Below are 26330 nucleotides of genomic sequence, written 5' to 3' on the forward strand. Positions count from 1 at the left end.
GAAAAAAAAAAGATTTATAGCGGAAAAAGAAAAAAGAAAAAAAAGAGGGTCTAAAATGAAAACGAATTCATTCCCCGTACTTGCTCAGTTCCTCCACTTCCATGTTTCCTCTCAGTCTTCCAATTGAAACCAAAACCCAGCAGCGACGAAATCAAAATGTTGTCGATTCTCCGAAGCAATCGAAGCAAAAGCAGAACCGTGCTTTCGATTCTGGAAATCATGTTATCAAGTCCCAACCAAATGACGACCCACTCCCCCAACAGCTCTCCCTGTCGTAGAACCCTAGGCTCCAACTTCGGCCAACAGGGGCGGCACAGCTCCTCCTACGACCACATTCGTGCCGACGTCAACTGCCCCCGTTGCTCCCGCCAAATGCCCGTTCTCTTCTCCAACCGCCCGTTATCCATAACGGGCCGTGAGATGGGGCTCTACCAGGCCCTCAATCTCTGCCCCAATTGCAAAACGGCGTTCTACTTCAAGCCGTTCAAGCTGGAGCCCTTGCAAGGCAGTTTCATCGAGGTCGGGAGGGTCAAGGATACCGAGAAAGATCGAGCTCAGTTTGGGAAAGCCGAAGCTTGTGGACGACCCGAGGAGGAGAACGATGCGGCGTCATCTTCTGGGAGGGAGTTGCCGACTCCGAAGGAGATTGTTAAGGCGCTCGACGAGTTCGTCGTTGGCCAAGAAAGGGCGAAGAAGGTTCGGTTTTTGGTTTTCCCTTTTTGCTCGGTTTGCTTGTGAACTTGAATTTTTATACTCATTTAGCAAATATTGACTTTTACGTGACCGTAGCGAATTCTTTAACTAATGTGTGACTTTAACTAATGTGTCACTGTAAATTGTGAGTAAAATTTTTATGTAGAATTCTTTGGATTTTGTGTGGTCAATGTCGAATTTTGTGGAATTCATGTACTTTTAGATGCAAAGTTTTGGTGACCGTGTAGTTATGTGCATGCCAATTATTTATGGATTCACAAGGGGAATAAAATTATTGTGTGATCATAACAACGTGTATGATTAACATCTTCATTTTATTCCTGAAAATTGTTTGTGGAAGAATGGAGTTGTATCTAGATGGCATTGTTAAATTTAATGCACTATATAATAAATAATTGTGGGGTTTTTGTTTTTCTAATTGAGATGTATGCTCACGTTACAGGTGCTTTCGGTGGCTGTTTACAATCACTACAAAAGGATATATGACACCTCTTTCAATCAAAAGTTAGTTCATATTATTGCCTTTCTTCTTCAATCAGTTTACGGTCTTTACAATCTATGACTAGAGCTTCGAATGGGCTATTTTCAGTTTTTTCTAGAGTTTGAAGGGTTTGGCCTTAGTCGATTTGTTTCAATGATGGGTAATATTAGATGCCTACCCACTTGGCAATGCTGCTTTATTTACTGAATTTGTGCATCTCAATACCAGGTCGGGTGTAGAATTGGGTAATAATGGAGATGAAAATGAGGACTGTGATTCTGTTGAGCTGGAGAAGAGTAATGTATTATTGATGGGTCCCACTGGCTCAGGTATGAAATATGAATTTGACTTTTTTTCCCCTTGTGGTATTAGCATGAGAACTACCTGCTTACAAGGGCTGCAGTTTTGATTTTTGTATTGTCACCTTGGCTGTAAGGATAGGAAAGACATTACTTGCAAAAACACTAGCTCGTGTTGTGAATGTGCCATTTGCCGTTGCTGATGCAACGACGTTAACACAGGCAAGTTCATTGCTTGATATAGTTCTTTACCTGTTCATCTCGGTAATAAGGCTATTAGCTATTTGTTCATATGCCATTGCATGGAAGCTGCCTATGCTATGCCCGTTTCAGAAACATGGACATTTACAAAGATGAGTTATCACATTGTCGTTGACAAAAAAATTATAGGAATATGTCCTTCTATGGACAATATTTTCATATCTAGGCAATTCTTCATACTATGAAGTTGCTTGCTGAAAATGTACTGAAGTTATGTTCCAACATAAGAGAAAGATTTCAACTTCTTGAACATATCCGGATCTTTTGCTCTATCTTCTTAATGTCTAGAATGTGAGAAATACAGATTAATCGGGGTTCTCAGGACTTTATTATGACTACTGATTTTGATGCATTCAAACTGCACAAACTACATTTTCTGTTTGTGTTTCTTTTTCGTGAATATATCTTTTTGAATTTGCCAGATCATTTACTTAAATATTTGTTGTTATCAATAAAATTTTGCTGCTTTGCTCCATTTATCTGATATTTTCAACTACTGCTCTCTCTCTCTCTCTCTCTCTCTCTCTTCCACTCTCCAGGCAGGTTATGTTGGAGAAGACGTGGAATCAATATTGTATAAGCTGCTTATGGTATGGTCACATGGTATTTAATTAATCTGTTATACAAGGATATTATGACTTTGAGTTTTTATTTTAGAAATACATGGATATTATTACTTTGAGTTTGTATTTTAGAAATATTTATATATATACTTATAAAACAAAAGGTTTATATATATACTAAAATTTTCTCAAAGATTTTGGACTGAACATTCTGTGTGATCCTTGTGTACTCGGAGGCAAACAACATGAGAATGAGGGTAGCCTGATGGGTTTTTCTAATTATTCTTTAGTTATCAAAAAAAAAATTATTCTTTCCTCCTCCTTTTTGGTAATTTCTAATTACATATGGGGTGTGTTTGGTAAAGATTGTTGAAATGAATTTTTTTTTAGTAGTAAGAAGTGATTGATGTGATATAAAGTAGAAAGAGTCTGTATGGAAAAGTGAAAAAGTTTTGTTTTGTACTGGGTTTTTTATTTATTTTATTTATTTGAATAGTAATAAAAATGATTAATGTGATATAAAAAGTGGAAAAAGTTAAAATGTTTTGAAGTTGATTTTTTTTGGGAGAAATGAAATTAAGGAGAGGAGGGGAAGGTGGTTTCAGTCTTCTTATGTCAAGTCAGTCCTTGATAAGTTTGGCTGCAGACCAAATTGGCATATAGATGTTTAATATGGTGATAGAGTAAAAAAAACTGTTGTATTTCTTTGGTTGCATTTCTGACATATAAATGTGAATTTGCATACACAGTTGTTGAAATTTGGACTTAAAATGTTCTGATCCTAAAACGGATGGTGGTTGCAAGTTCAGTAGATTTGTTTCATTTGAAGAGCTTCTTAGTTGATATACACAAAAGCATTGGCATTTGATAGGTTGGAATGATCACGGTGCATTCTTCTTAGTGATGCTGAAGAGCAGCGAATCATTATCGGTACATGATATTTAGAACATGATGGTATTAGAATGTGAATTTATTGTACTTCTACATTAAGAGTAAATAACAAGTGTTTTTTGGAAGTCAATTAATGATATATGCTTAACAAGAATCTACAAATAGTTTATATTTAATTTGTAGACTTCATCTTTGGAATCGTAAATTACAATATGGGCATTCTTGGTGCTTAATCATGGAGCTTAGAGCCTCTTGATTAAATGTCTGTCATGCATCTGCATGAGTTCACTGTGGTTGTATGCGCACTAATGTGTGAACATGATGCCCCTGTCTTTAATAGTTTTGAGGAAATGTATAAGATATTTTCTTAGCTTCAGGGCTCTATTTCATTTTTAATTTCTTGCCTCTTCTCCAATATGTGCTATCTTTGTGTTTAGGAAGCTGAGTTCAATGTTGAAGCAGCTCAGCAAGGCATTGTCTATATTGATGAAGTCGATAAGATCACTAAGAAGGTTTTGTGACTTGTTACTATAGGGAACGTCCACTCAAAATATTTCTATGCCTTATTTACAACAATCCCATTGACTTTTTGGGCAGGCTGAAAGCTTAAACATTGGCAGAGATGTATCTGGAGAGGGTGTCCAACAGGCATTACTAAAAATGCTGGAAGGAATGGTGCGTAGATCAAGCTTGAATTAGCTTTGTAGTTAGTTTCTGTTCATGGTTTATAATATATATATTTTTTTGATAAGTAAGTGCAAATTTATTAAAAATACAGCGTAAGGTGCCCCTAGTACACATGGAGTATACAAGAAGCAACAGTCTCACCACCGACCCTACATAAACAGCCCACAAAACAACTCAACCCTTAGCTACTAAAGCTCACACCCCTCAATCTTATCCCGCCTCCTATGTTCCTCATCAAGGGCAGATAGGAAAGCCACAAATTTATCCTCTTCCCCCTTGTCCCTGGACCCTATCGAAGACCAAAACAAGGACCACTCCATAGGAGAAATAGCCTGGGAACCCGTAGAGTTGAGAGGACTAGCTCTATTAGAACAACCCCCTCCAGAGAAACCATGATCTGCCAGAGGAAGAGAGGATGAGCTTGATTTAAGAAACCCCTGCCTGAGAAAGCCCACATCTTCGAGTTCCCCTTGATCCACGGCTGACTTCGGCTTCCTCCCTTTACGCTTGTATTGAATCAATGGCTTCGACTTGGGCTCTTTCAAGGGAGAGAAAGGAAGAACCCTCCCTATTGTCGAAAATCCCCCACCGATGAAACCGGATGAAAATCCCCCACCGAAGCCAGCCCAGTCTCTGCCTACGGACCAGCACAGTCTTCAGTAGAAGTAGCAACCGTGGACGACACGGTTGAAATTGCTAAACTGGACGGAGCAAAAGTCTTCTCCGTGAGCAACTTCTAGGTGAAATTGGGAGGGAGACGGGCTTTGCTCTTTGCTAACCCGCACTGCTTAGTCTTCTTAGTGAAAGGCAAACATCTCAACCTCTTGGAACCAGTCCGCATGCGAGCATAGGAGGACCAAATCCCAAAACGTCTAAACTTCCCCAAACGTCTAAATAACCAGCCCAAACCCAAAAAGGCCAGTTTCGGTTTTAGCCCAAAAGAAATCCTACCCAAATGCGTTGGACGTCTGCACTCTCGATCCTGCCAATTACCAGTAGAGTCGAGAATCTTCCTGAAAAACCCAACTTCCTTCCCCAAAACGTCGCAATCCCACTCGTGATCACCCTCTGAGCACATCTTCCTGCACCCTCTGCCACATCGATCCATGGAGCCAACTTTGTCGACTACAACCCGAGCCGTGGAACACGCTAGAAGGTCCTTACCCAATGGACCGGAAGAAGAATACTCCATAGCGTAGCAGTCGTCCGCAAAGTCTTTACCCAGAGGATCGGTGAAAGACCTCTCCACAGCAAAACAATCCACCGCCTGCCGGAAGGGCTCCTGCTCCCGGTCCAGCGAAAAAATCTTCTCTATCTCGCACCAAACCACCATTGGCGTCTGAACACAAGGCCTGCCACTAGTCGACGAGCGCACCGCCTCTGCGTACAACAATAAACCCGCGTCCTTGCCCAACCTCTTCCCTGGTGGGGCGCCACTAGAAGGATACACCACTGAGGATCCAAAGAAATCCAACACTTTGCTTAGCTCCCCTGAAACATGCCCCCAACTCCGCCCGTCACGGCCTTCAGGAAACACAATCATTCCTTTCCAGCCACCCACATCGAACACCGTCACTAGCAAGAACCGGCCGGAAGTATTTCCACCTCTCTGAACGAAGGTCACCTTCGAACCCTCCCTGAAATATTTAACAAAGTCCTCGGAGTCCGGATTTTGCAACACCTCCTCCATCGACAATAACCAAGCAACGCAACCCGAAGCCGAACCCGTCCTGAGAAGTCTTTCCTCTTCTCCGCCACTCCCAACACAAAAGTTCCTTCCGCTACCGAGAAGATGAAGGACTTAGCCTCCACAAAAAACCGGTTCTCCATACCCTACCGCACTCGACAACCCTCGACGGGGTTCACAGTAGCCCTCTCGACACACCTCACATGGCTGAAAAACCTGAGAGACGCAAACTTCCTATGAAAAACTCTAAAGTTTGTAGATCCTCTCTTTGATAGACACTGCTAAGTGAAGAGATAGTAGGGAGTGGTTTATAATATTTAGATAGAACTTCTTAGCAAGAATGCTGTATGCAGTGCTCCTACCATATGGTTTACTTTATCTGATCCTGTAAATCACTAGATTCTGAATGAAAGTTATTTCCTCTTTATTTTGCCTGGATATCTATTTCAATTTATAATTGTATACATGTTTAATGAATTGGCATCACGATATGCATGTTCTAGTTTGGAAATAGAAGCATGTGGAAGTTCACATTACTCTTCAAGAAGTCTTCTCACCACCTTCATTTTTTTCACTTATATCTTTCTACTCCAATTATATGTCCTAGTAAACATCCCAATTTTTGTGTACATATTGTTTTGATTGGTGTGCTCACATGATAGTATGTACTAGGAGTCTGTGGCATGAATTTTAGAATTGAGGGTTCCAGTAACATGTAATTTTGTTGTGCCAGTAACATTCTATTTTGCCAACTCGAGTGGTAAGATTTTAAATTTCACTCTGGAATTTTTATAATGAAAACTGACTTTAGTAACTCAATGGGCAAACTATTGTTTTCCTTCTAGAAATATATGGGCTGTTGAAAAAATCTTTTAAGCATGGTAAAAAATACACTTAATGTGTGATCTTTGCATATTACCTTTAGACTGTTTGGGGCTTTTGGGCTTACCAAAAATGAATCAGGTTGTGCCCAATCTCTGTGCACTCTTACTTTCTGCCAAGTTTTTGTCCTAGATTGAGTGGGTTCTGGGCTTTGCCTAATTGCCTTTAAACTTGCATTATTACATAAGGATACTGATGGGTCTGGAGACACTGAGTTTTTTCATGTTTTGGATTAGTAGGAATGAAGTTTATAATTTCAAACAATTCTGTTGGTTTTGAATTTTTTTTTTTTTTTGATAAGTAATAATTCATTAAAAAGCCCAAAGGGGCGTAACCCTAATACACAGGAAGTATACAAAAGAGCCCATAGTCAGAGGAAATAAACGAACATGAAAGTAAAAAATCAGCAAACGACATACGACCCGGGCTATGCCCTGACACCCACAGATATAGCATATTAAGCACATTTCTACAAATAGCCCCAACTGTAACCTCCACTTCCTCAAAAAGCGTAGAATTTATTTCATGCCACAAACCTCACAAAACACATAAAGGAACCTGCTTCCAAATACGGGTAGTAGAACCACGACCCAGCAAGGTGCCCCAACCACTCAATAAATCTAAAACACTACTAGGCATAACCCACTCCACCCCGAACAAGCTATAAAAGCAACTCCAAACAACCCGCACCACGTCACAATGAAGAAGGATGTGATCAACGGATTCTCCATGCTTTTTACACATAACACACCACTCTACCACCATAATACCACGCCTACGTAAATTATCATGTGTTAAAATCTTTCGTAAAGCTGCTATCCAAACAAAAAACGCCACCCGCTTTAGAGCTTGAACACGCCATATTCCATTCCAAGGAAAATAAGCCGCCTTGTGACAAACTAATGCTTTATAAAAAGTCTTTACTTCAAAATTCCTCTTCTTAGAAAGATTCCACACCACCCTATCAACCTCTCTGTGCCGAATCCGAATAGAGTATAACTGTTCATAGAAGGATATCACCATCTCCACCTCCCAATCCTGAGCATAGCGTGTAAAGGGAACATTCCAATGAGCCACACCTCCTACCACAGACAAATTATCCACCACCCAAGCATCCGGAAAACGAGCAATAGGGTACAAAACTGGATAGCAAAGCTTGAGCGGCCTGTTCCCTCACCACAAATCATGCTAAAAGCGAATATGAGACCCCTCACCCACCTCAAAACGCAAGTACTTGGCTAAATTATCCCACCCCCTTCGGATAAACTTCCAGACACTCGCACCATAAGACCCCGTCGCCGGTAATGAACTCCACCCTCCCTTCACACTCCCATACTTCACCTCAATCACCAATCTCCAAAAAGCATCACGTTCTTGCGAAAACCTCCATATCCACTTCCCCAATAAGGCTTGATTAAACTTAATAATATTACGAACTCCCAATCCACCTATCTTGATTGGAGAACAAACCCGATTCCAATTAACTAAATGAAATTTAGTCCCATCCCCCAAACCACTCCACAGAAACTCCCTTTGAAGCCGCTCCAATTTCTTGGTTACACTTACAGGAATGGGAAACAAAGATAAAAAATAAGTAGGAATGCTGGACAGTATACTATGAATCAACGTCACCCTGCCACCCTTGGATAGATAGAGCTTTTTCCAACTAGCCAACCTTCGTTTTACCTTCTCAATAACCCCATCCCAGATAGAAAGAGACTTAAACAATGCCCCTAGTGGCAGACCCAAATATGTCATCGGCAAAGACCCAATTCTACAACCTAGAATATGTGCCAAAGACTCCACATCATCCACCTCACCAATTGGGACCAATTTGGATTTGCCAAGATTAATCCTCAACCTTGATACCGCTTCAAAACATAAGAAGGTACATCTCAAATTTCGAACATGTTCAGCCTGTGCTCCACAGAAAATTAATGTATCAGCAGCAAGCAACAAATGATTCACCACTAAAGCTTCATTATCCCTGATGCCCACCGAGAAACCAGACAACAAGCCTTGGAGCATAGCCTCATTCAACATCTTACTAAGCGCTTCCATAACCACCACAAACAGCAAAGGAGAAAGAGGATCACCTTGTCTAATCCCCCTTGAGCTCTGGAAAAAACTTGTCGGCGTACCATTAACCAAAATGGAAAATTTTACAGAAGAAACACAAAATTTAATCAATTTCAAACCCACACCTTTGAAGCATGTAGAGTAAAAAATCCCAGTTCACGTGATCATATGCTTTCTCCAAATCCAACTTGCATAATAACTCCGCCTCCCTCGACCGCAATTGGCTATCCAGGCATTCATTGGCAATAAGAACTGAGTCCAAGATTTGCCGACCACCAATGAAGGCATTCTGAGAGCTCGAAATTAATTTTTCCAACACTGATTTGAGCCTGTTAGCAAAGACCTTAGAAATCATTTTGTAGACCCATCCCACCAAACTGACAGGCCTAAAGTCCTTAATCTCCTCTGCATCTACCTTCTTGGGGATAAGGGAGACGAAAGTTGCATTCAAACTCCTTTCGAACTGGCAGCTATTATGAAATTCTGAGAAAACCTCCATAATATCTTGTTTGAGAACAGCCCAACATCTCTGAAAGAAAGCCATAGAGAAACCATTTGGGCCCGGAGCCTTATCCCCGTTCATCTCCCGCACCACCTCCCATACCTCCTGCACCTCAAATACACGTTCCAACCAGAGGCACTCATCCGCATCAATGGAAGAGAAAGAAATCCGGTCCACCCTAGGCCTCCACAAACTCTGCTCGGTGTACAAAGTGTCATAATAATTGACAATGTGCTCCTTAATCTCCACCGGATCCGTAGACATAGCCCCATTAATCCTTAGAGCTCCCACATGATTATACCTCCGATGCGAATTTGCCACCCTATGAAAGAATTTAGTGTTATTATCCCCTTCCTTCAGCCACAAAGCCCGAGATTTTTGCCTCCAATTAACCTCCTCAAACAGGAGTGTTTTTTCCATTTCCATGATCATGTCAGACTTCCGTACCTGCTCCTCCTCCATAAGCCCCCGAGACTCCTCTAAACCCTCCAACTCTTTAATACCTTCCAATAACTCCTCCTTCCCCACATCACCGAAAACCTCTTCATTCCACTTCTTCAAATTTGCCTTTAAAGCTTTCAACTTTTTTGCCAACACATAACTTGGCAAGCCTTGGAAATCATAAGACTCCCACCACCGTTGCACTTGTTCCACAAAACCATCGAATTTGAGCCACATGTTTTCAAATTTAAAATGTCTTTTTTCTTCTCTCTGTGTTCCACAATCCAACAGCAAAGGGAAGTAGTCCGATAAAAGTCTAGGTAATCGTCGTTGAAACACATCAGAGTAATGTTCTTCCCACTTCGGAGAAAGCAAAAACCTATCAATTTTAGACCATACCCGATTATTGGACCAAGTAAACTGCCCTCCATGCATAGGAATATCTACCAAGCTCTGCTCATGAATGAACTCCGAGAAGTCTTCCATAGCTGCAGTAAAACCCCTTGCTCTAGATTGGTTTAAATAGTGGTTCCATGAAAATCAACTTGTGTCAATATACTTGATTCGAGTTTGGTTATGGTCCAATTAGTTTTTGTAGTTCAAAAATATTGAATCCAAGATGGAATTTGATATCTCAGAATAACATTCTAGAGTTTATGTTTTGACTTCCTATTCTAGGAAAATGTTGATGATTGAAGCCTTCTGATGTTGGATGACCCTTTTATTTAGTGATCAGAGTTTCCTACTATCATATGTGGGCTATGAAACTCTAAGTTGCACTTGTTAAGAAAGCTAGTTAAAGGATTATTGGAGGGTTTGGAGCTGAAACAAGAAGAGAAAACTGTTAATCTAAGTTGCTGCCCTAGGGCTTGTAAGCAGTACTCTTGAACAGTAAATTTTGATACTTCTAGTATTTTCAATGCTAGTTTTTGTTAAACCACCACTTATCCCAAAAGCTTAAGCTGATAAGAAGAGAAATTTAATCACTTATTCAATACTTTAACACTCCCCTTCACGTGTGAGCTCAGACTTCCTTTTTAATAGGTGAGGCTCAACATGTGGAATATTTAATTGAAATGGAAGGTAAATGACGGAGTCAAGGTTCGAACTCAGGACCTTTTGGCTCTGATACCATGTTAAACCACCACTTATCCCAAAAGTTTAAGCTGATAGGAAGAGGTAAATTTAATCAGTTAATCAATACTTTAACAGTTTTAGAGCCAAAACACCTCATTCTAGCTATGTGCTTTCTCTTGTATATTTCCTATGTATTTGGGGGTGTTTTACGCTATTTATATACATCTTGATTACTTATAAAAAAAAGGTTTTGATGATGGACTTGTTAGTCTTTTATAAGATAGGTTTTTTAAGGGGTAATAGTGGGTGAACAAGGTCTGGCTGTGGCTGAATACTGAAGAAAAGAAAGGAAGATTTAAAGAAAGAGATAGGGAACCTTGGAGTCTCATCAAGGCCTTCTAGGAGTCTCACCTAGAAAAGTTCTTTACAGAATCTCACCATTTAAATATGCAAGATATAATATTATATTAGGCTGGATATTCACTACATGCTTTTCTTTGTCAGATAGTGAGTGTTCCTGATAAAGGAGCTCGGAAGAATCCCCGCAGTGATCACATTCAGGTATGTGGACCTAGAACTATCCGTTTTTCTAGTGTTACGATTGTTTCTATTTCGCGCAATTATATCTGGTGAGTCATAGGCCATTGACCCCTCAGTGCAGTTGGAACTTACCATGTCTGAGGAACTTGGTTTCATGCCAGGCACTTGCTAAATGAATTGCTGGAATTACTTCGAGATTTTACTAGGAATTATGGAAATCTTAATAACAACAAATTAAATATTTTTGAAGCTTCTAAGTTTCAGAATTACTATTTTATTTTTATTTTTATTTATTTTTTATTATAGTTGTTACCTGGGCATCTTTTAACTTGTGACGATTTGCAGATAGATACGAAAAATATCCTCTTCATTTGTGGTGGAGCATTTGTTGATTTAGAGAAGACCATTTCAGAGAGGTAATACCATTTCTAGTGCTGTATGTTTATGGAAATTCTTTTACTTTGTTGGCTTCTCGTATGATGGGTACATTCTTTTTCCAGACGGCAAGATTCTTCCATTGGCTTTGGAGCACCAGTTCGTGCGAACATGAGAAGTGGTGGATTGACCAATGCTGTAGTGACATCCTCATTGCTGGAATCTGTGAGAATCCACGCAATATGGTTACAGAATTAAATGACATGCTCATTGATTGCATTCTGCTTGTGTATTTTGCGTAATGTATATGCTTGTTCCTTTAATTAGCTGGCCTCATGGGTTTTAAATGAACTTGTAGGTAGAAAGTGGTGATCTTATTGCATATGGCCTCATACCTGAATTTGTGGGACGATTTCCAATTTTAGTGAGCCTGTCAGCTTTAAATGAAGACCAACTTGTTCAGGTATGTTCTATCAGTTTAATGTTTATTTTGTTCAAATTTTTTGCTGCCGATTACTTGGAAGGGCCTTATCATTCTCACTGAGAGGAATGGTTGCATTTTTGTATTTGTGGTTTTGTAGCTTTCATCTGTTGCCTAATTGGCTCAAACTCCAAAAAGTTGTCTCATATGTCTGTTAGTATCATAATTAAATGATGCTTCAAAAGTCTTGGTTCTAACAAGCAGTAAATCTTGAAATTAGAAATGTTATTTTAAGAAAAAAAAAAAACAGAATTCATTCATTTTCTGCATTTTTCAATGCTAAGGAAGTAGTTAACTGTTTCATGGCTTATTTATGCGTCATAGGTCCTCACAGAACCAAAAAATGCTCTTACTAAACAGTACAAGAAGATGTTCAGCATGAACAATGTAAGCGCTTTTGAACCACTGCATCTGTGGTCTGTAAAATTTATTCCTTCTATCCGGTTTGTGGTCTCAAGCATGCAGATGTCCTAACCCTCTATTTGGTACTTCTGGAACTGCTTATCATCAAATTTCAGGTCAAGTTACGCTTCACCGAAAATGCTTTGACATTGATCGCGAAGAAAGCGATGGCAAAGAACACTGGTGCCCGAGGTCTAAGAGCCATATTGGAAAATGTTCTGACAGAAGCAATGTATGAGGTAGATATGGGTCCTTGTGTAATGATATGCAACTTGTGTTTTTTTATTTATTTATATTTTTATTTTTTGAGGTAAGCAGCCACACCAAATTGAATAGGATCCTCTATATTTGTTGCAATTCCCAGGTTGTTATTAACTTGAGAGTGAGACCACTCCATGATATGGGAGGATGTTGTCACTATAAGAGAGAAGTTACTGGTTTGCATTTCTTGCTTATTTGGCAAAAAACGTTGCTAGTGTGACTAGCTGTTGTAATTGGTAACAAACTGGTAATTGCAATGAGTTACTGGAGCTATAGCCTATCAAATCAATGAAAGTAATCGCTTACCTGTTGGGGAAATAACCAATGTATCTTGATATTATTCTTTCCCTGTCACTCCATATGAAATTAAATAAATGATAGATTTCAGCATCAAGGTCTATTATGACATTTAGCACCCCCTAATGCAAGCATTCCTTTTTGTCATTTTATGCACAGATTCCAGACATCAAGGCAGAAATTGATGCTATGAATGGAGTTTTGGTTGATGAAGAGGCTGTTGGGCCAGTGGATGCTCCTGGATGTGGAGCGAAAATACTTCGGGCAGATGGTGCACTCGATCAATTGCTTCATGACACAAAGTCCAGGGATCCAATGGTATGTTTTTTCTAATGCATCCTCTTAGCGACCCTTCTCTACCCCTTTTTTTTTTTTTCTTCTTTTTTCACAACTTTCCGTTTTTATTTTGATTGTGTTTTTCACTGTTTCAAATTAAAATGATAAAGATAATTGGAATTTTGTAATATTGGAAATATCTCGAGGTCTAAAATTTTAAATGGCTTGAAAGTACAACAAATTGTGAGCATATCTTCTTCTTCTTTTTTTTTTTTTTTTTTGTATAGATTAGAGATTGTTGATTATGCTGATTATGATCACTAATAGTATTGTAATTCTTAAAGGTCACAATAATATAGGAGTGTTGAATTTGGTATAAAGGATTATATCTAGAGGAAATTAAAAAATTTAGAAAATGCAACCAATAAGCTTGAATTCAAATGGCATCTCAGGACGAAGGTGAGGTTGTGGATTCAAGACCTACCGGATGCATTTATAATTAACCAATAATAAAGAAAAAAAGAAGTAAATTATATAAATGCAGTTTAAAGGATCACCAAATTTTAGATATGTTGATGCATTACCATGTTTTTTCTTGTGAAAAACCTCCGCTTGGACTTTTTGATAATACACCTCTTTAGTATAACTAACTTTAAAATTTAATGGGTCTTAATGTTTGGAAAGCGCATGGTGTTAGTGCTCTGTTAAAACTATTGAAGACCATATGACCCAAAGAGAAGCACGGGAAGCCCTCCGAACTTCTTGTTACTTGAATAACATAGTTGACCTCTGCTTGCAGGGAGGTGAGGGTGAGTTTCTGGAAGGTGGATTGCAGGTTCGGTCAAGAGCCATTTGATTGTAAATTTTGTGTAATTTAGCATGTGTAAAGACTACATATTCACAATAATAGAAGAAAATAAATCTTATATTTCAAAGTTCTTCGCATTTTCCTCAAGTCTTCTTTTAGGCAAATGGAGCATCAATCATGCAGGAGGTACCATGGCACATTCTGTTTCTCTTTTCTTCAGATGGATCTCTATAGGTAAAATGCTGCTCAGAATTGTGATTTGGCTAGAGAAGAGATGTGGGAGGTATTGCCCTAGTGTTTAGGTCTTGCCGCACGCTTGTTCAAAGCCGTGGATTCCAAAATATATGCTTGATTATGTTCCAAAATCGACATCTTTGGCTATGTTGATATGGAAATCCAATAGTTGAAAATTTCCTGTAAAATATGCATCATCTGGATAGTGGCATTGCTGCAAGGCCATGATGTGTTTCGACCCAAGATTTCCTGGCATTGTCTAACATACTAATGTTTTGCTCAGCTTGGAATGCAATCATGGAGTTTAAATTATGAGAAATTCCTAGAGGCACACTGTCAGAAAAGCTTCCTTGACCAGTTGGATATATCAAGAAAACAGCTAAATAACTAATTGAAAAAAAAATATATATATATAAATGTATATGTATATAACTCAATCGCATATAATACTGTTGAAAGATGGAGTACAATTGTACAGAAAGTAGTAACGAGAAAACTGCTTAAAACAAAGTGTCAATACACTCAAATTTTGTTCACACATAAAAGAGAATTAATGACAAAAAGAGAAAATAACTACATATAATTCTCTAGGCCTTGCGGAGTTGCAAACACATTATCTCTATTGCACTGAAGTGGTCTTCTCTTTTATGCTCTTTCTCGTTGAATAGCATTTCTTTTATAAATAACGTGGAATGCTACGCATGTTCTTAAGTACTTACATTTTAACGTGACAGTAAAAAATTACGATCGAATGAAATAAAAAAGGGATAATTACACTTAATCTCCTTGATTTATCCACGGTGTGGCAATTTATCCCTTAATGTACCAAAATTGGTACATGACCCCCCCGAACTTGCCAACGTGTGACAAAATCGACCTTCCGTCTAGTCGTCAATTCGTTTAGATGAAAAGTCGGTCACATGCAAGTCACGTGACTTGGGGAGGGTCTATGTCTTAAACGGTCACGTGACTTGTACGTGAGTGACTTTCCGTCCAAACGAACAGGCGACTGGACGAAAGGTCGATTTTGTCATACGTTGGTAAGTTTGGGGGGTCATGTACCAATTTTGGTACATTAGGGAGTAAATCGCCACACCGTAGATAAATCAAGGGGGTTAAGTGTAATTATCCCAATAAAAAATAAAAATTTAATTGAGTTTTCGAATCATGCAACAACCGTGTTTTTCACTTAAAAAATATTACACATACTCTCACGTGCTCAATTAGTGACGTGACATATTGCTGAATAATTCTAAAAAAAAAACCAAAAGTCATAAAGAATTGTAAGAAAGAACTGGGCCCACTGACTTTAAAGTTTAATTCAACTCCTGAATCTGATGTTTCTTTCTTAATTCTATTCCCTCTATTATTTGGCAGTTGAAGCACAAAGGAATATAATATGAGCCGTATGTGGTGTCAATCAAAATCAAGAAATCGAATCAAAGATTTTTGATGTCTACATATTCCTACCTTTCACAACTACCACTAGAACCAGGGTTGTGGGTATGTTGTTTGGCAAGCTCGGTTACAGCCAAGAACAGTGGATGTTACCGTCCACAATTTTTTTTTTTTTTTTTTTTTTTTAATTTTAATTTTACATTTTTCAATAACAATCCACGTCAAAACATTCTTACTTTTTTTACTTTTTATATTACATCAATAATTTTTTTTTACTATTCAAATAAAAAAATTCACTACAATACAAATTTTTTTTTTCACTTTTCTATACAAATTCTTTTTACTTTATATCATATTATCACTTTTTACTAATTTCAAAATTAACAATCCACTGCTGTTCTGTACATGCATTTGCCGAACAACACCGGTTCCTAAGTCATCTGGGAACAAGATAAATCGTGCAGGCTGCAGCCGGCCCCATATAATTTAACAATATATGCTTTTGATTTTCAAACTGGGGTTTGGACTCAGAACCTGGGAAGTAACAAAAACTAGGGAAAATTAAGCTTTTACGTGCAAAAAAAGAGAAGTAAAATTTGGGCCAAGAATTTCTTATATTCTAATTATACAATGTGAACCTCGATGCCGCCAAAGTCAACCTAGCTAGCTAACACTATCCTCTGCTCAAAAGGTCCATAAATCTCGAGCAAAAACACTGCCCTGATCACTCGGTCTAGCTTGTTCACAACTCTTCTCTCCATTTGTGGCGTGTTAGAGAAAGCAAGCATGGCAGTACCACCTCTGCAACCGCAAGCAGACAACAAATATATGACCAACATGTTGTCGTGTGTACTTCTTGTAGTTATATTGCTTCTCCCCAACATTGTTGCGCCTCAAACAATCATTAACAACCTGCCGGGCTATTCTGGTGATCTCCCTTTCAAGCTTGAAACCGGGTGAGTACGTGTATATACATATATGTTTCTTTCTGATACAACTGTTTTTTTTTTTTTGATGAATAAGTGAGTGATATTATTACTAACAAACCAACACCTTACAAACAAAGGTTGTCCAACCGAAACCAGAGAGCACAAAACAGAGGAAAAACAGAGCTCACAACCACCAAAACAACCAAACAACAAGCAAATTTAAACCAGAGCAGAGAGAGCAATGTTCCAGCTTAAACAAAGATCAACATTCTCCCTAGTCTTCGTGAATTATCCCTTTCCAGAAATGCGAGACCAAATATCCCAATAGATCAACCGAAGCACCTGTTCTTCAGTTTTTGGATGCCCATGGTGCTTAATTTCGTTCCTCGCTCTCCACAAATGATAAACAGCAGAATTTAAAACTAATCTGCAGAGAAACCCCCACAGTCTCTTAGTTTTCCACTGCCTACAACCGACATCTAGCACATTAGACCAGTCAAGATCAGGGTTATCAATATTACACCTCTGCATGCAATTTTTTTTTTTTTTTTTTGGATGAATAACTGAACTATATTGATATCAAAACAACTGTACAAACTCCAAAACCACAAACAGAAACACAAAAGCAAACAACCTCTAAAACTCCTCAAACAAACCCAGCAAAACAAGCTGGAAACCAGACTACAACCAAAACAAACAGTCAACAAGACAGGAAAACAAGAGAAAACAAACAAGCAGCTGGAACTTAAGACCGAAAAGACTCATCAATATTCCAGCTCTTTCAGAGACTAATGTTTTCCTTGGTCTTTTGAAACTTTCCTTTCCCTGCAATCCGAGTCCTCACCTCCCAGATGATCAACTTCAAAATTTGCTCTTCTGTATGAGGATGGCCTGCATGTTTAATCTCATTTCTAGTTCTCCAAATCCCATAGACAATAGAACTAATAGCCAATCTACAGATAACACCAAACATAGATTTGGTTTTCCAGCTTCGACAACCTTCCATAATCAAATCCTGCCAATCAAAACAAGGATTTGGAACATTGCAACGCTTCATACACTCCTTCCATATTCTAGCACTGAAACTGCATAGGAAGAATAAATGATCCCGGCTTTCAGTTCAATTTCTACAAAACACACACTGCGTATCTCCATTAAAACCCCAAGATAACAACCTATCTCCAGTTGTTAATCTAATGTGAATTCTTCCAAGACAAACCTCTGCATGCAATTCTTCCAAATCCGGGAGCTAAAACTGCATCGAAAGAACAAGTGGTCTCGACTTTCTATCCCATGCCTGAAAAAAAAACACTGTGAGTCACCTGTATAACCCCAAACCGTAAGCCTATCTCCTGTAGTAAACCTATTTCTCACAGCCATTCACATCAAGAAGGCTTGTTTAGGATTGGCATAAGAAAACCAAATGATGCTACTGTTTTACTGTAACTTGAGGAAGGTAAGAATGAAGATTTTTTGTAATTAAACGCACAGGTATGTAGGCGTGGGGGATTTGGATGATGTGCAGCTTTTCTACTATTTCATTGAGTCTGAGAGGAGTCCAAGAGATGACCCTCTAGTGCTTTGGCTCACCGGAGGCCCGGGTTGTTCTGCCTTTTCTGGCCTAGTCTATGAAATAGGTTTGTTTCTCATCCTTCGTATTATGTCACCAACGGAAGAAATATCATCGGGTAGTTTATGAACAACCTATTTCTCATCCTTCGTATTATGTCACCAATGGAAGAAATATCATCGGGTAGTTTATGAACAGGGCGGAACTATAATTTTAGGTATAGGAGACAATTTTTTTTTTTTTTTTTTTGAAAAAAGGAAAAATAAAAGCCTTTTAGGAAGCTTATTCTAAAATAACACAAATTTTTGTTGGGTTCGGACCTTTATTTTCTCTAAATTGACTTGGAAGAATCTTCTTCAATTCAGTTTCTAAAACTGTCATTTGTGTCTTTGAGTATGTAAAAAATACTTAATTTTTAATAATTTTACTAAAAAATTATGCGTTTCTCACATTTAATTAAAAAATTAAGTTCCTTATAATTATAAACTGAGTTAATGTAAATCTTCACCCAATTTGAAATTAAAGACCATATAATCGGGTAGTTTAGAAGGGAGGATCCTGGGTTTTGAGGTGTTCAAGCAGGTGGATTCCATATCTCAAGTTGTTTAAAAACCCTGTTCGGACATCTCAAGACTTGGATTTCATTCTTTAGATCATTTCCTGCCTGAATCCCTTGAGATTTGAGTAGCTAGAGACCAAGAAAAAAAGGCAATCTCAAAATAGAAAACCAAATAGTAATCTTTGGTAATAATGAAGATTAATATTCCATTTGATTTGATGTAAAATGTTTTTCATCGTAAAATAGTTTCAATCTTGAAAATATTTTTTGGCGTTTGGCTCATACGAAAAAAATCACTAACAAAAAATTATCGGTGACGAGATTTCGTCTCTGACCGGTAGGATTCCAACAATTTTCATCGAATTCCGGCTAGTACTGCCTAACATATGTTTAATTTTTTATTTTATTTTATTTTTCTTCATATTTTTATATATAAGTATAAGGTCTATCAAATTAATTACAATTCCTTGGAATCAGTTACCAACAAGATCCAACGTTAAAGCAACCACCAAATAACCCAAAAAATTAGTATCTTAGTTATACTCGGTATAGTCAAGCATTTCTCTATTCTATTCACTATTCTATTATACTAATTAACTTGCCATTATCAATTCACTAAATTAATAATCATGCATGGTAGATCAAATTTGTTCCAAGTAAAAATTTACTTAAAATATAGACATGCCACCTCTGGCATGCATAGTGGCATGCATGTCTATATATATATATATATATATTATATTAGCTAGTAGCACTTCTAAGCAATGATTATTATGAAATGGTTACTATATATATATATATACATACCTTGTTGGAGATTTAATAACATGAATCTGATTAGTCGTAATTAAGCATCTCATTAGGGCAACGACTGATGATTGTTGCCGTTGGGTTGCATGTCTATATATATATAACTGGCAGATGGGTGACGACGACGTTTATGTCATGATCAGAAATTACATTTGCTTCGTTCATATATATATACTTTGGTTGTAGGTCCTCTTTCATTTGACTATACGAATTCCAGCCGGAGCTCCCCGACATTTAAATTGAACCCATACTCGTGGACAAAGGTCCGTACGTTTGAGGCTTTAATTTATTTTAATTAGTCTAATTATTTATGCATTTTGTCAATATATATATTATATACACAAAGTGGTGACAATATTTCTCTAGGTTGCCAACATAATATTTCTAGATGCACCCGTCGGCACTGGATTCTCATATGCCAACAGTTGGGAGGGATACAACAATATGACTGATACACTCTCAGCAAAACAAACCTATACTTTTCTAAGGAAGGTGATGATCAGTTAAATATTGTTAGAAATTAATTGGGAAATATTATTGAATTTTGAAAATTAAGAAAGAAAGCACTTAATTAACAGTGATTATTTAAGATTTAATTCAAGAAATTGACACATGCATCATGGATGCATGCTAACGTCAATTTATTTATTTATTTTTAACTGTTTTGGATTGTGACACATATGCAGTGGCTTATGGCTCACTCAACATTCCTCAGAAATCCACTCTACATTGCTGGTGATTCTTATTCGGGAATTGTTGTCCCAATTATTGTTCAAGAAATATCTGATGGTACGTAATTAATTTCTGTGCATGAAAACTCTACAATGATTACTATTACTACTACTACTATTGTTATTATTATTATTTTTAGCAATATTGTTGAGCTTTCACTCATGATGCATGCATGGTTTTAATATATATATATATATATAGGTAATGAAGATGGACGTAAGCCAGCTATGAATCTCCAAGTAAGTGCTGGATAAATCGAATAAATTGAACCCCTTTTTTTCTTTTTTGGATAAATGAGTAAAATTGTGTAGAAGAGCTAGACCCTCTACCAAACAAAGAGCTAGACCCTCCGATTAGAGTATTCACAACAGCTTCTCTATAGTCCATTATCTTCCTTACATATAGGGAAAATGAAAAAAAAAAAAAAAAAAAAATACAAAAAGCCAAACAACAGATACGTACCCTATTGGTTTCTTAAGCATTGAAAATGTTACAGTTCTACCCAATGTATAGGAAACCAAAAGAGCTTTCCTATCCATTATTTTAATACAAAATATTTATCTTTCATTTTTCATCTCTTATCTTTTTGCCTTTTATTGGTGATTGTGTTGGAATTTTTTGAAAAATGTGAGGGTAGATAGGAATTTATATTTGTAAAGAAATATTATTTAATTGATATATGGAAAGATAAGTGAAGTTATTATAGAATGTATTTCGATAAGAAAGTAAAAAGTAGTTTTATTCTTTAAATTTAAGGCAAAGCTACTGTGATACCAACTATTTTCATATTTGTTCATACTGTAAAATTTTGTTATAAATATGTTATGTTGTAACCCTAAATCATTATTGAAATATCCGTACTCCTATGGACGTACATAGGTACATTGCTAAATCATATATGTAAATTTGTGTCTTAATTTTCTCTTTTCAATTCCATATTATTCATTATTATTGTGCACGGTATAACAACAAAACCACAAGAGGCCTAAACGGAATAGACTCCCATCTCTCAGAGCAATAATATTTGTCTTGGAGCAATTCCAAACAGTTTGATCCTCCTTACCAATAACCACCTCGATCATGGAGTTTGGTAGGAATTGTCACCAACTCAGACGAGTTGGTGACAGGTACTTGGGGAGCCCTAAAAAAAAAAATTTATTGTTTTAGTTTTGCCCATTTAATATATATATATAAATTTTGTCCCCTAAATCCAAAATGCTGGCTCCCCCCTGTACCCACATGTGATCTCTCAAAACAGAGTCCAAAGTTGCATCTACATTGCTGCCAGTATCATATACAATATACGGTGTCCATAAACGTCATACGTACAGAGCTCCAGCGGGTTGCCACCGGCCAGTCATACCACAAAGAGATCATTATTTTCCCATTACCAACTTGCAAAGAGCCACCTTCTTGTTTCGGCACACGTACACACCATTTCCCACGAAACTTTAATTTGCTTTAGCTCGATTATATTCGATCTGATCATTTCCTTTATTAATGATATAAGCTAATTCATTCATGTTTTTAAATAATTTTTCTTTGGATCGATCGGACACAGGGATATGTGCTTGGTGACCCAACCACAATTCCACATGATGACTACAACTCCAGAATTCCTTTTGCTCACCGGAAGACGCTCATATCAGATGAGCTCTATGAGGTGAACTCCGATCCGCCCCCCTGGTTTTGTTTGTGTTAGAAAATATGAAAAAGTACCTCTAATTAAGATCTTTTCATTACAAAAAGAAGGATATAAATTTCTTGGGTGTTTTATTTTGTATGTATATAAAGTCAATCAAAACGAACTGCAACGGCGAGTATATCAATATAGATCCAAGCAATACACCATGCGTAAATGATCTTAACGCAGTGACACAGGTAAGCAAGCATGCAGTAAAAAAATTCTACTCCTTTTTACATGAATCAACCTTACTGATTTACCATTTGAAATTTGTAGTGCATCAAAAAGATATATAGAGCACATATATTGGAACCTTCGTGTAGTTTACTATCCCCAGAACCTGTCGGATCAAAGTGGGATCCAAGCCTCGAAGAGGATTCTGTAGATCTCCTTACTGTTCCTCAAGTTCCTGAACAATGGTGTCGGGTAAAAATCTCTCTCTCTCTCTCTCTCTCTCTCATACACACGTGAACATGTGCACCCACACGTAGAGACATAAGCATAATGATCTCCTCCTCCGAGTGCATACTTTCTGACGTGACGTGATGACAGTAAAAATTATCATTTGATTTAAAATTTAATAGTGATCTATCATTCATCTAAAATTTAATGGTGATTTTTACTATTACATCAGTGAGCATGAACTTAAAAGTGTGAACTTTAGAGTTCATGTAGCATTTCTCTTTTCATATTTCATTTTGAACTCGATTCATTATTTAATTTATTTTTTAAAGTAATTCAAATTTAACTAACCATAACCTACTTATTCTTTTTGTAGAGTTATAACTATTTATTCTCTTACATTTGGGCCAATAATGAAACTGTTCAAGACGCTCTTGGCATCCGCGAGGTATGTAAAATATTTAAAGGGAACAATCAAATTGATCGAGTCTATAGGTTTTCATGCGAATTTAAATTAATTTTTAAGTTTTTAATTTTGACAATTAAGTTCTTAAGTTTTCCTCTTAGTTTTAAATAAGTATATCCGTCAATTTACCATTCAATTAATTTAGTGGTATATCACATCAGACTAATTAATTAATAACACATAACTCTAATTTGACAAGTTATGTACCAATTGTACGTGCCACATGTTACAATTAATTTAAATTAAAAATATACTATAACCCAAGAATGGTTGACAACCCCTTCACTTTTTTTTCTTAAAGAAAATATTTTTATTATTATTTAGGATATATTTATATATAATTTAAAATAACTATTTCATGTAGCACATATAGTTGGCACATGACGTTTTAAATGAGAACCACGTCCCATTAATTGATTGGTCTAGTATCCTATACTATTAATTAATTGGATTGTACATGGAGTGACGGAAGGACCTAATTGAAACAAAAGAATTACACCTAAAGACCTAATTGTCAAATTTGAAAACACAATGATCAAGTGATAATTAGTCGCATGAAAACCTAAGGCTAAATTTAATATTTCCCAATTTTAAAACAACGAAAATAGTGGTTTTCAAGATCGAGAATAATTTGACCAAGGACTTCAAATGGCAATCAGGGGAGCATAAGGGAGTGGACAAGATGCAATAAAAGCTTATCTTACACGGACAATATCTTTTCTACTCTTAATTTCCACCGAAACCTCATCAAGAAAGGCTATAGAATGCTGATTTACAGGTAATTAATGTCGTCAATTTTATTTGTCATCCTCCCCCAATTTGCAGTACTATTAATTACCCTTGAAGAACCTTGCCAAGAATTAGCTATTTTTTCTATATATATATAGACTTTCAAAATTAGACTAATTAACATTAAATTCATGCTTTGATTCCCTGATGAGAAATCCCGTTCCGTCCCTAATTAGAGGCCTGTTCAGTCGCTAATTAGAGGCTAAATTAGCACCTGGACTGCACCAAAAACTAATTTCATTGCTAAGAAATATATAAGATAGTACTCACTCATATGCTTTTTATTTTACCACAGCGGTGATCAGGACATGGTTATTCCCTATGTGGGCACGCACGCATGGATAAAATCTCTGAATTTGACTGTTTCTGATGATTGGGAGCCATGGTTTGTTGATGGACAAGTTGCAGGGTTTGCTTCTACTTGAACTTAATTGCTTAATTAAGCTACCCATAATTTGACTTCATCAAGTTATTTGCAATTCTAAACTTGAATATAATGTGTAGGTACACGATGGAATATAATTATAAAAAGAGCCGCTTGAGATATGCAATTGTAAAGGCAAGAATTAATTAATATAATCTTCCCATTACTAATTTCTTCTCCCCATACATCATATTTCTTGCTTTAATGGTGCAGGGAGGAGGCCACACCGCTCCCGAGTACAAGCCCAAGGAGTGTTTTGCTATGGTTGATAGGTGGTTTGCTTACTACCCTCTATAGATCGAGGAATTATTTCATGATGTTGTTGTCGTCATTCAGTCATCAATGAAACTCGATCGACAGCTTCAACGACGTCTTTTATCTTTGGTTTTTCTTTTCTCGTTCATGAAACTGTAAATTCGGATAGATCCGACTTTTTAATTTGTAAGGGTTTTTGTTCTCTAATGGGATGTTGCTAGACGAATTAGATAGAGCAAACTGAAATTTGAAAGACAACATTTGTAACACTCGGTCTTGTATTGGAAAGAAATAAAAAGCTCAGATAGAGTAAGTAGTTTATATATAAGAGATAATCATGAGTGATAAGTTCTACATTGCCTTGTTATTAAGTGAAATTAGGCTTTATAAGAGATTCTAGAGAAGTTTCAAATTGACTAGTCATTTTAGAGTGATAATGCAGATGTTGCTAGATTATCGTAATATTTTTAAATCTTTAATCCTGTTTTTGCCAACAACTTCTTACAATGGATTCTAACGCACAATTATCTGTTTGACTTTTATTACTAATGAACATATATTAGGTTCATTGTATGGGTTAAGTTTCTTTAACGATATACTTACTAACTAGTGGACTTACATGATTTTCATTTGTAAAACAACATTGTTTTGCAGATTAGCAGGCGATATAGTTAACAGAGAAAAAAGGGCTAAAGGTACTCACGGGATTCAACGTCGCTGTGCGGTGTCTAGTTGTAGTTGCTCATATGTCTTGTTGTGGACCTACATATTCAATGACTGATTTTCAAAATGAAAGAATGGGAGAATGATCCAATTATACTAAATAGCAGGTCTCTAAGGGATAAGAGCAAGTTATAAGGCCAGGGTTAAAGTATTTTTAGAGGCCATGGTAATGTATTAACGATGATAGTGAAAAAAGGAAAGAAGATGAAAAAAAAGAGGGGGTAATTACCTTTTCTCCTTATGATCTACCAAGTTTTGCCGAAATCCCCCATAAACTACCAAGTTGACCAAAATCGACCATTCAACTACCACAGTTACATACTTTGCCTCATTCCGTTAGTCAGAGTGGTTAAAATAGACGGTCAACGGGTCACGTGCCGTCTAACAAATTTCTCTTTCTATTTTAGCCTCTCTCTCTCTCTCTCTCTCTCTCTCTCTCTCTCTCTCTTCCTTCTTAGTTAATTTTCTCCTTCTTTCCCTTCTCTTCTTTTCTTCTCCCTTTCTTCATCTTTGAGGTCCGTCCTTCATCTCTTCTCTGAGACCCAAAACAGAGAGTGTGAGAACCTGAGAGACCGAACGGTCACCGATCAGAAAAAGAATTGGAGACGTGGAGATACCCAGAGGACCCGATCTTCCGTCATCGCTGGTAGTGGAGCCCGTGAACCCGAGATGACCCGATTGACCCATCGAACACATGAGGAACCGAAGGAGACCTGATCCTTAGGTGGGTTGTCGGAGAGGACGATTCCTGGTGGATCAACGCCGGCGAAGCAGTAGGTTCGGTTTCTGACGATTTAAAGGCCCATTTTCGGTGGCATGTGTGTGATTTTTGGCGATTCGAAGTGAAATTTCCGGTGGGTTCTTAAAAGGTTTAAACAAAAATTTTAAGGTAGTTCTTTATAATTTCTTGTGAATCTATTATTGTGGATTAATTTTGATAGATTATGTGCGTGTGCGTGTGTTTGATGTTGGCCATGTGACCCTCTGCACCCAGAAAATATATGCTTTTGATTTTCAAACTGGGTTTTGGACTCAGCACCTGAGAAGTAACAAAAACTAGGGAAAATTAAGCGTCTATGTGAAAAAAAAGAGAAGTAATTAAAATTTGGGCCAAGAATTTCTTATATTCTAATTATACAATGTGAACCTCGTTTTCGCCAAAGTCAACCTAGCGCTAACACTATCCTCTGCTCAAAAGTGTTAACCGATCAACTATCAAAGACCCATACGTTTCAGACAATGCACGTTTCAGACAATGCATGCGTTGAAGACCCTTGAAGACCCATACATTGAAGACCCTTGAAGACAATGCGTTTCACTTTTCCCCTTTGTAACATTCAGCATTTATTTC

General features: G+C 37.3%; 2 protein-coding genes across 4 annotated transcripts; both read left to right on the forward strand.

Moving 5' to 3' along the window:
* The first annotated feature begins 42 nt into the window (after positions 1–42).
* Positions 43–14545, forward strand: LOC133882329 (CLP protease regulatory subunit CLPX2, mitochondrial). Of its 3 annotated transcripts, XM_062321472.1 has the most exons (16): positions 43–696; positions 1157–1218; positions 1424–1524; positions 1637–1720; positions 2299–2345; positions 3647–3721; positions 3807–3884; positions 11069–11125; positions 11450–11520; positions 11605–11704; positions 11838–11942; positions 12285–12347; positions 12479–12601; positions 13080–13238; positions 13996–14031; positions 14153–14545. In XM_062321472.1, exons 1-16 carry the CDS (start codon positions 157–159, stop codon positions 14240–14242), a joined length of 1791 nt encoding a protein of 596 aa, XP_062177456.1. In that variant the 5' UTR covers positions 43–156; the 3' UTR covers positions 14243–14545. The 3 variants fall into 3 exon arrangements, 2 of the variants coding, with proteins under 2 accessions (XP_062177456.1, XP_062177457.1); XR_009902653.1 differs by lacking the exon at positions 14153–14545 and having other exon boundaries at positions 12479–12594; XM_062321473.1 differs by lacking the exon at positions 14153–14545 and having other exon boundaries at positions 13996–14131.
* Positions 14546–16314: 1769 nt separating this feature from the next.
* Positions 16315–24584, forward strand: LOC133882331 (serine carboxypeptidase-like 1). Its single transcript, XM_062321474.1, has 14 exons — positions 16315–16592; positions 18057–18202; positions 19691–19767; positions 19871–19996; positions 20191–20293; positions 20438–20475; positions 21798–21899; positions 22031–22117; positions 22197–22346; positions 22699–22770; positions 23448–23566; positions 23873–23986; positions 24082–24136; positions 24215–24584. The coding sequence occupies exons 1-14, from the start codon at positions 16423–16425 to the stop codon at positions 24296–24298; spliced, it is 1443 nt and encodes a 480-aa protein (XP_062177458.1). The 5' UTR covers positions 16315–16422; the 3' UTR covers positions 24299–24584.
* The last annotated feature ends 1746 nt before the right edge of the window (positions 24585–26330 follow it).

The sequence above is a fragment of the Alnus glutinosa genome, chromosome 11 (assembly GCF_958979055.1).
Source record: "Alnus glutinosa chromosome 11, dhAlnGlut1.1, whole genome shotgun sequence".
NCBI classification, from domain to species: Eukaryota; Viridiplantae; Streptophyta; class Magnoliopsida; order Fagales; family Betulaceae; genus Alnus; species Alnus glutinosa.

Coding starts and splice junctions, on each gene's coding strand:
- LOC133882329 (XM_062321472.1), top strand. CDS start 157: ATGTTGTCGATTCTCCGAAGCAATCGAAGCAAAAGCAGAACCGTGCTT. Junction 11,705..11,837: donor CATCCTCATTGCTGGAATCT/GTGAGAATCCAC, acceptor ATGAACTTGTAG/GTAGAAAGTGGTGATCTTAT. Junction 12,348..12,478: donor AGATGTTCAGCATGAACAAT/GTAAGCGCTTTT, acceptor ATCAAATTTCAG/GTCAAGTTACGCTTCACCGA.
- LOC133882331 (XM_062321474.1), top strand. CDS start 16,423: ATGGCAGTACCACCTCTGCAACCGCAAGCAGACAACAAATATATGACC. Junction 19,768..19,870: donor ACCCATACTCGTGGACAAAG/GTCCGTACGTTT, acceptor ATATTTCTCTAG/GTTGCCAACATAATATTTCT. Junction 23,567..23,872: donor TATAGAATGCTGATTTACAG/GTAATTAATGTC, acceptor ATTTTACCACAG/CGGTGATCAGGACATGGTTA.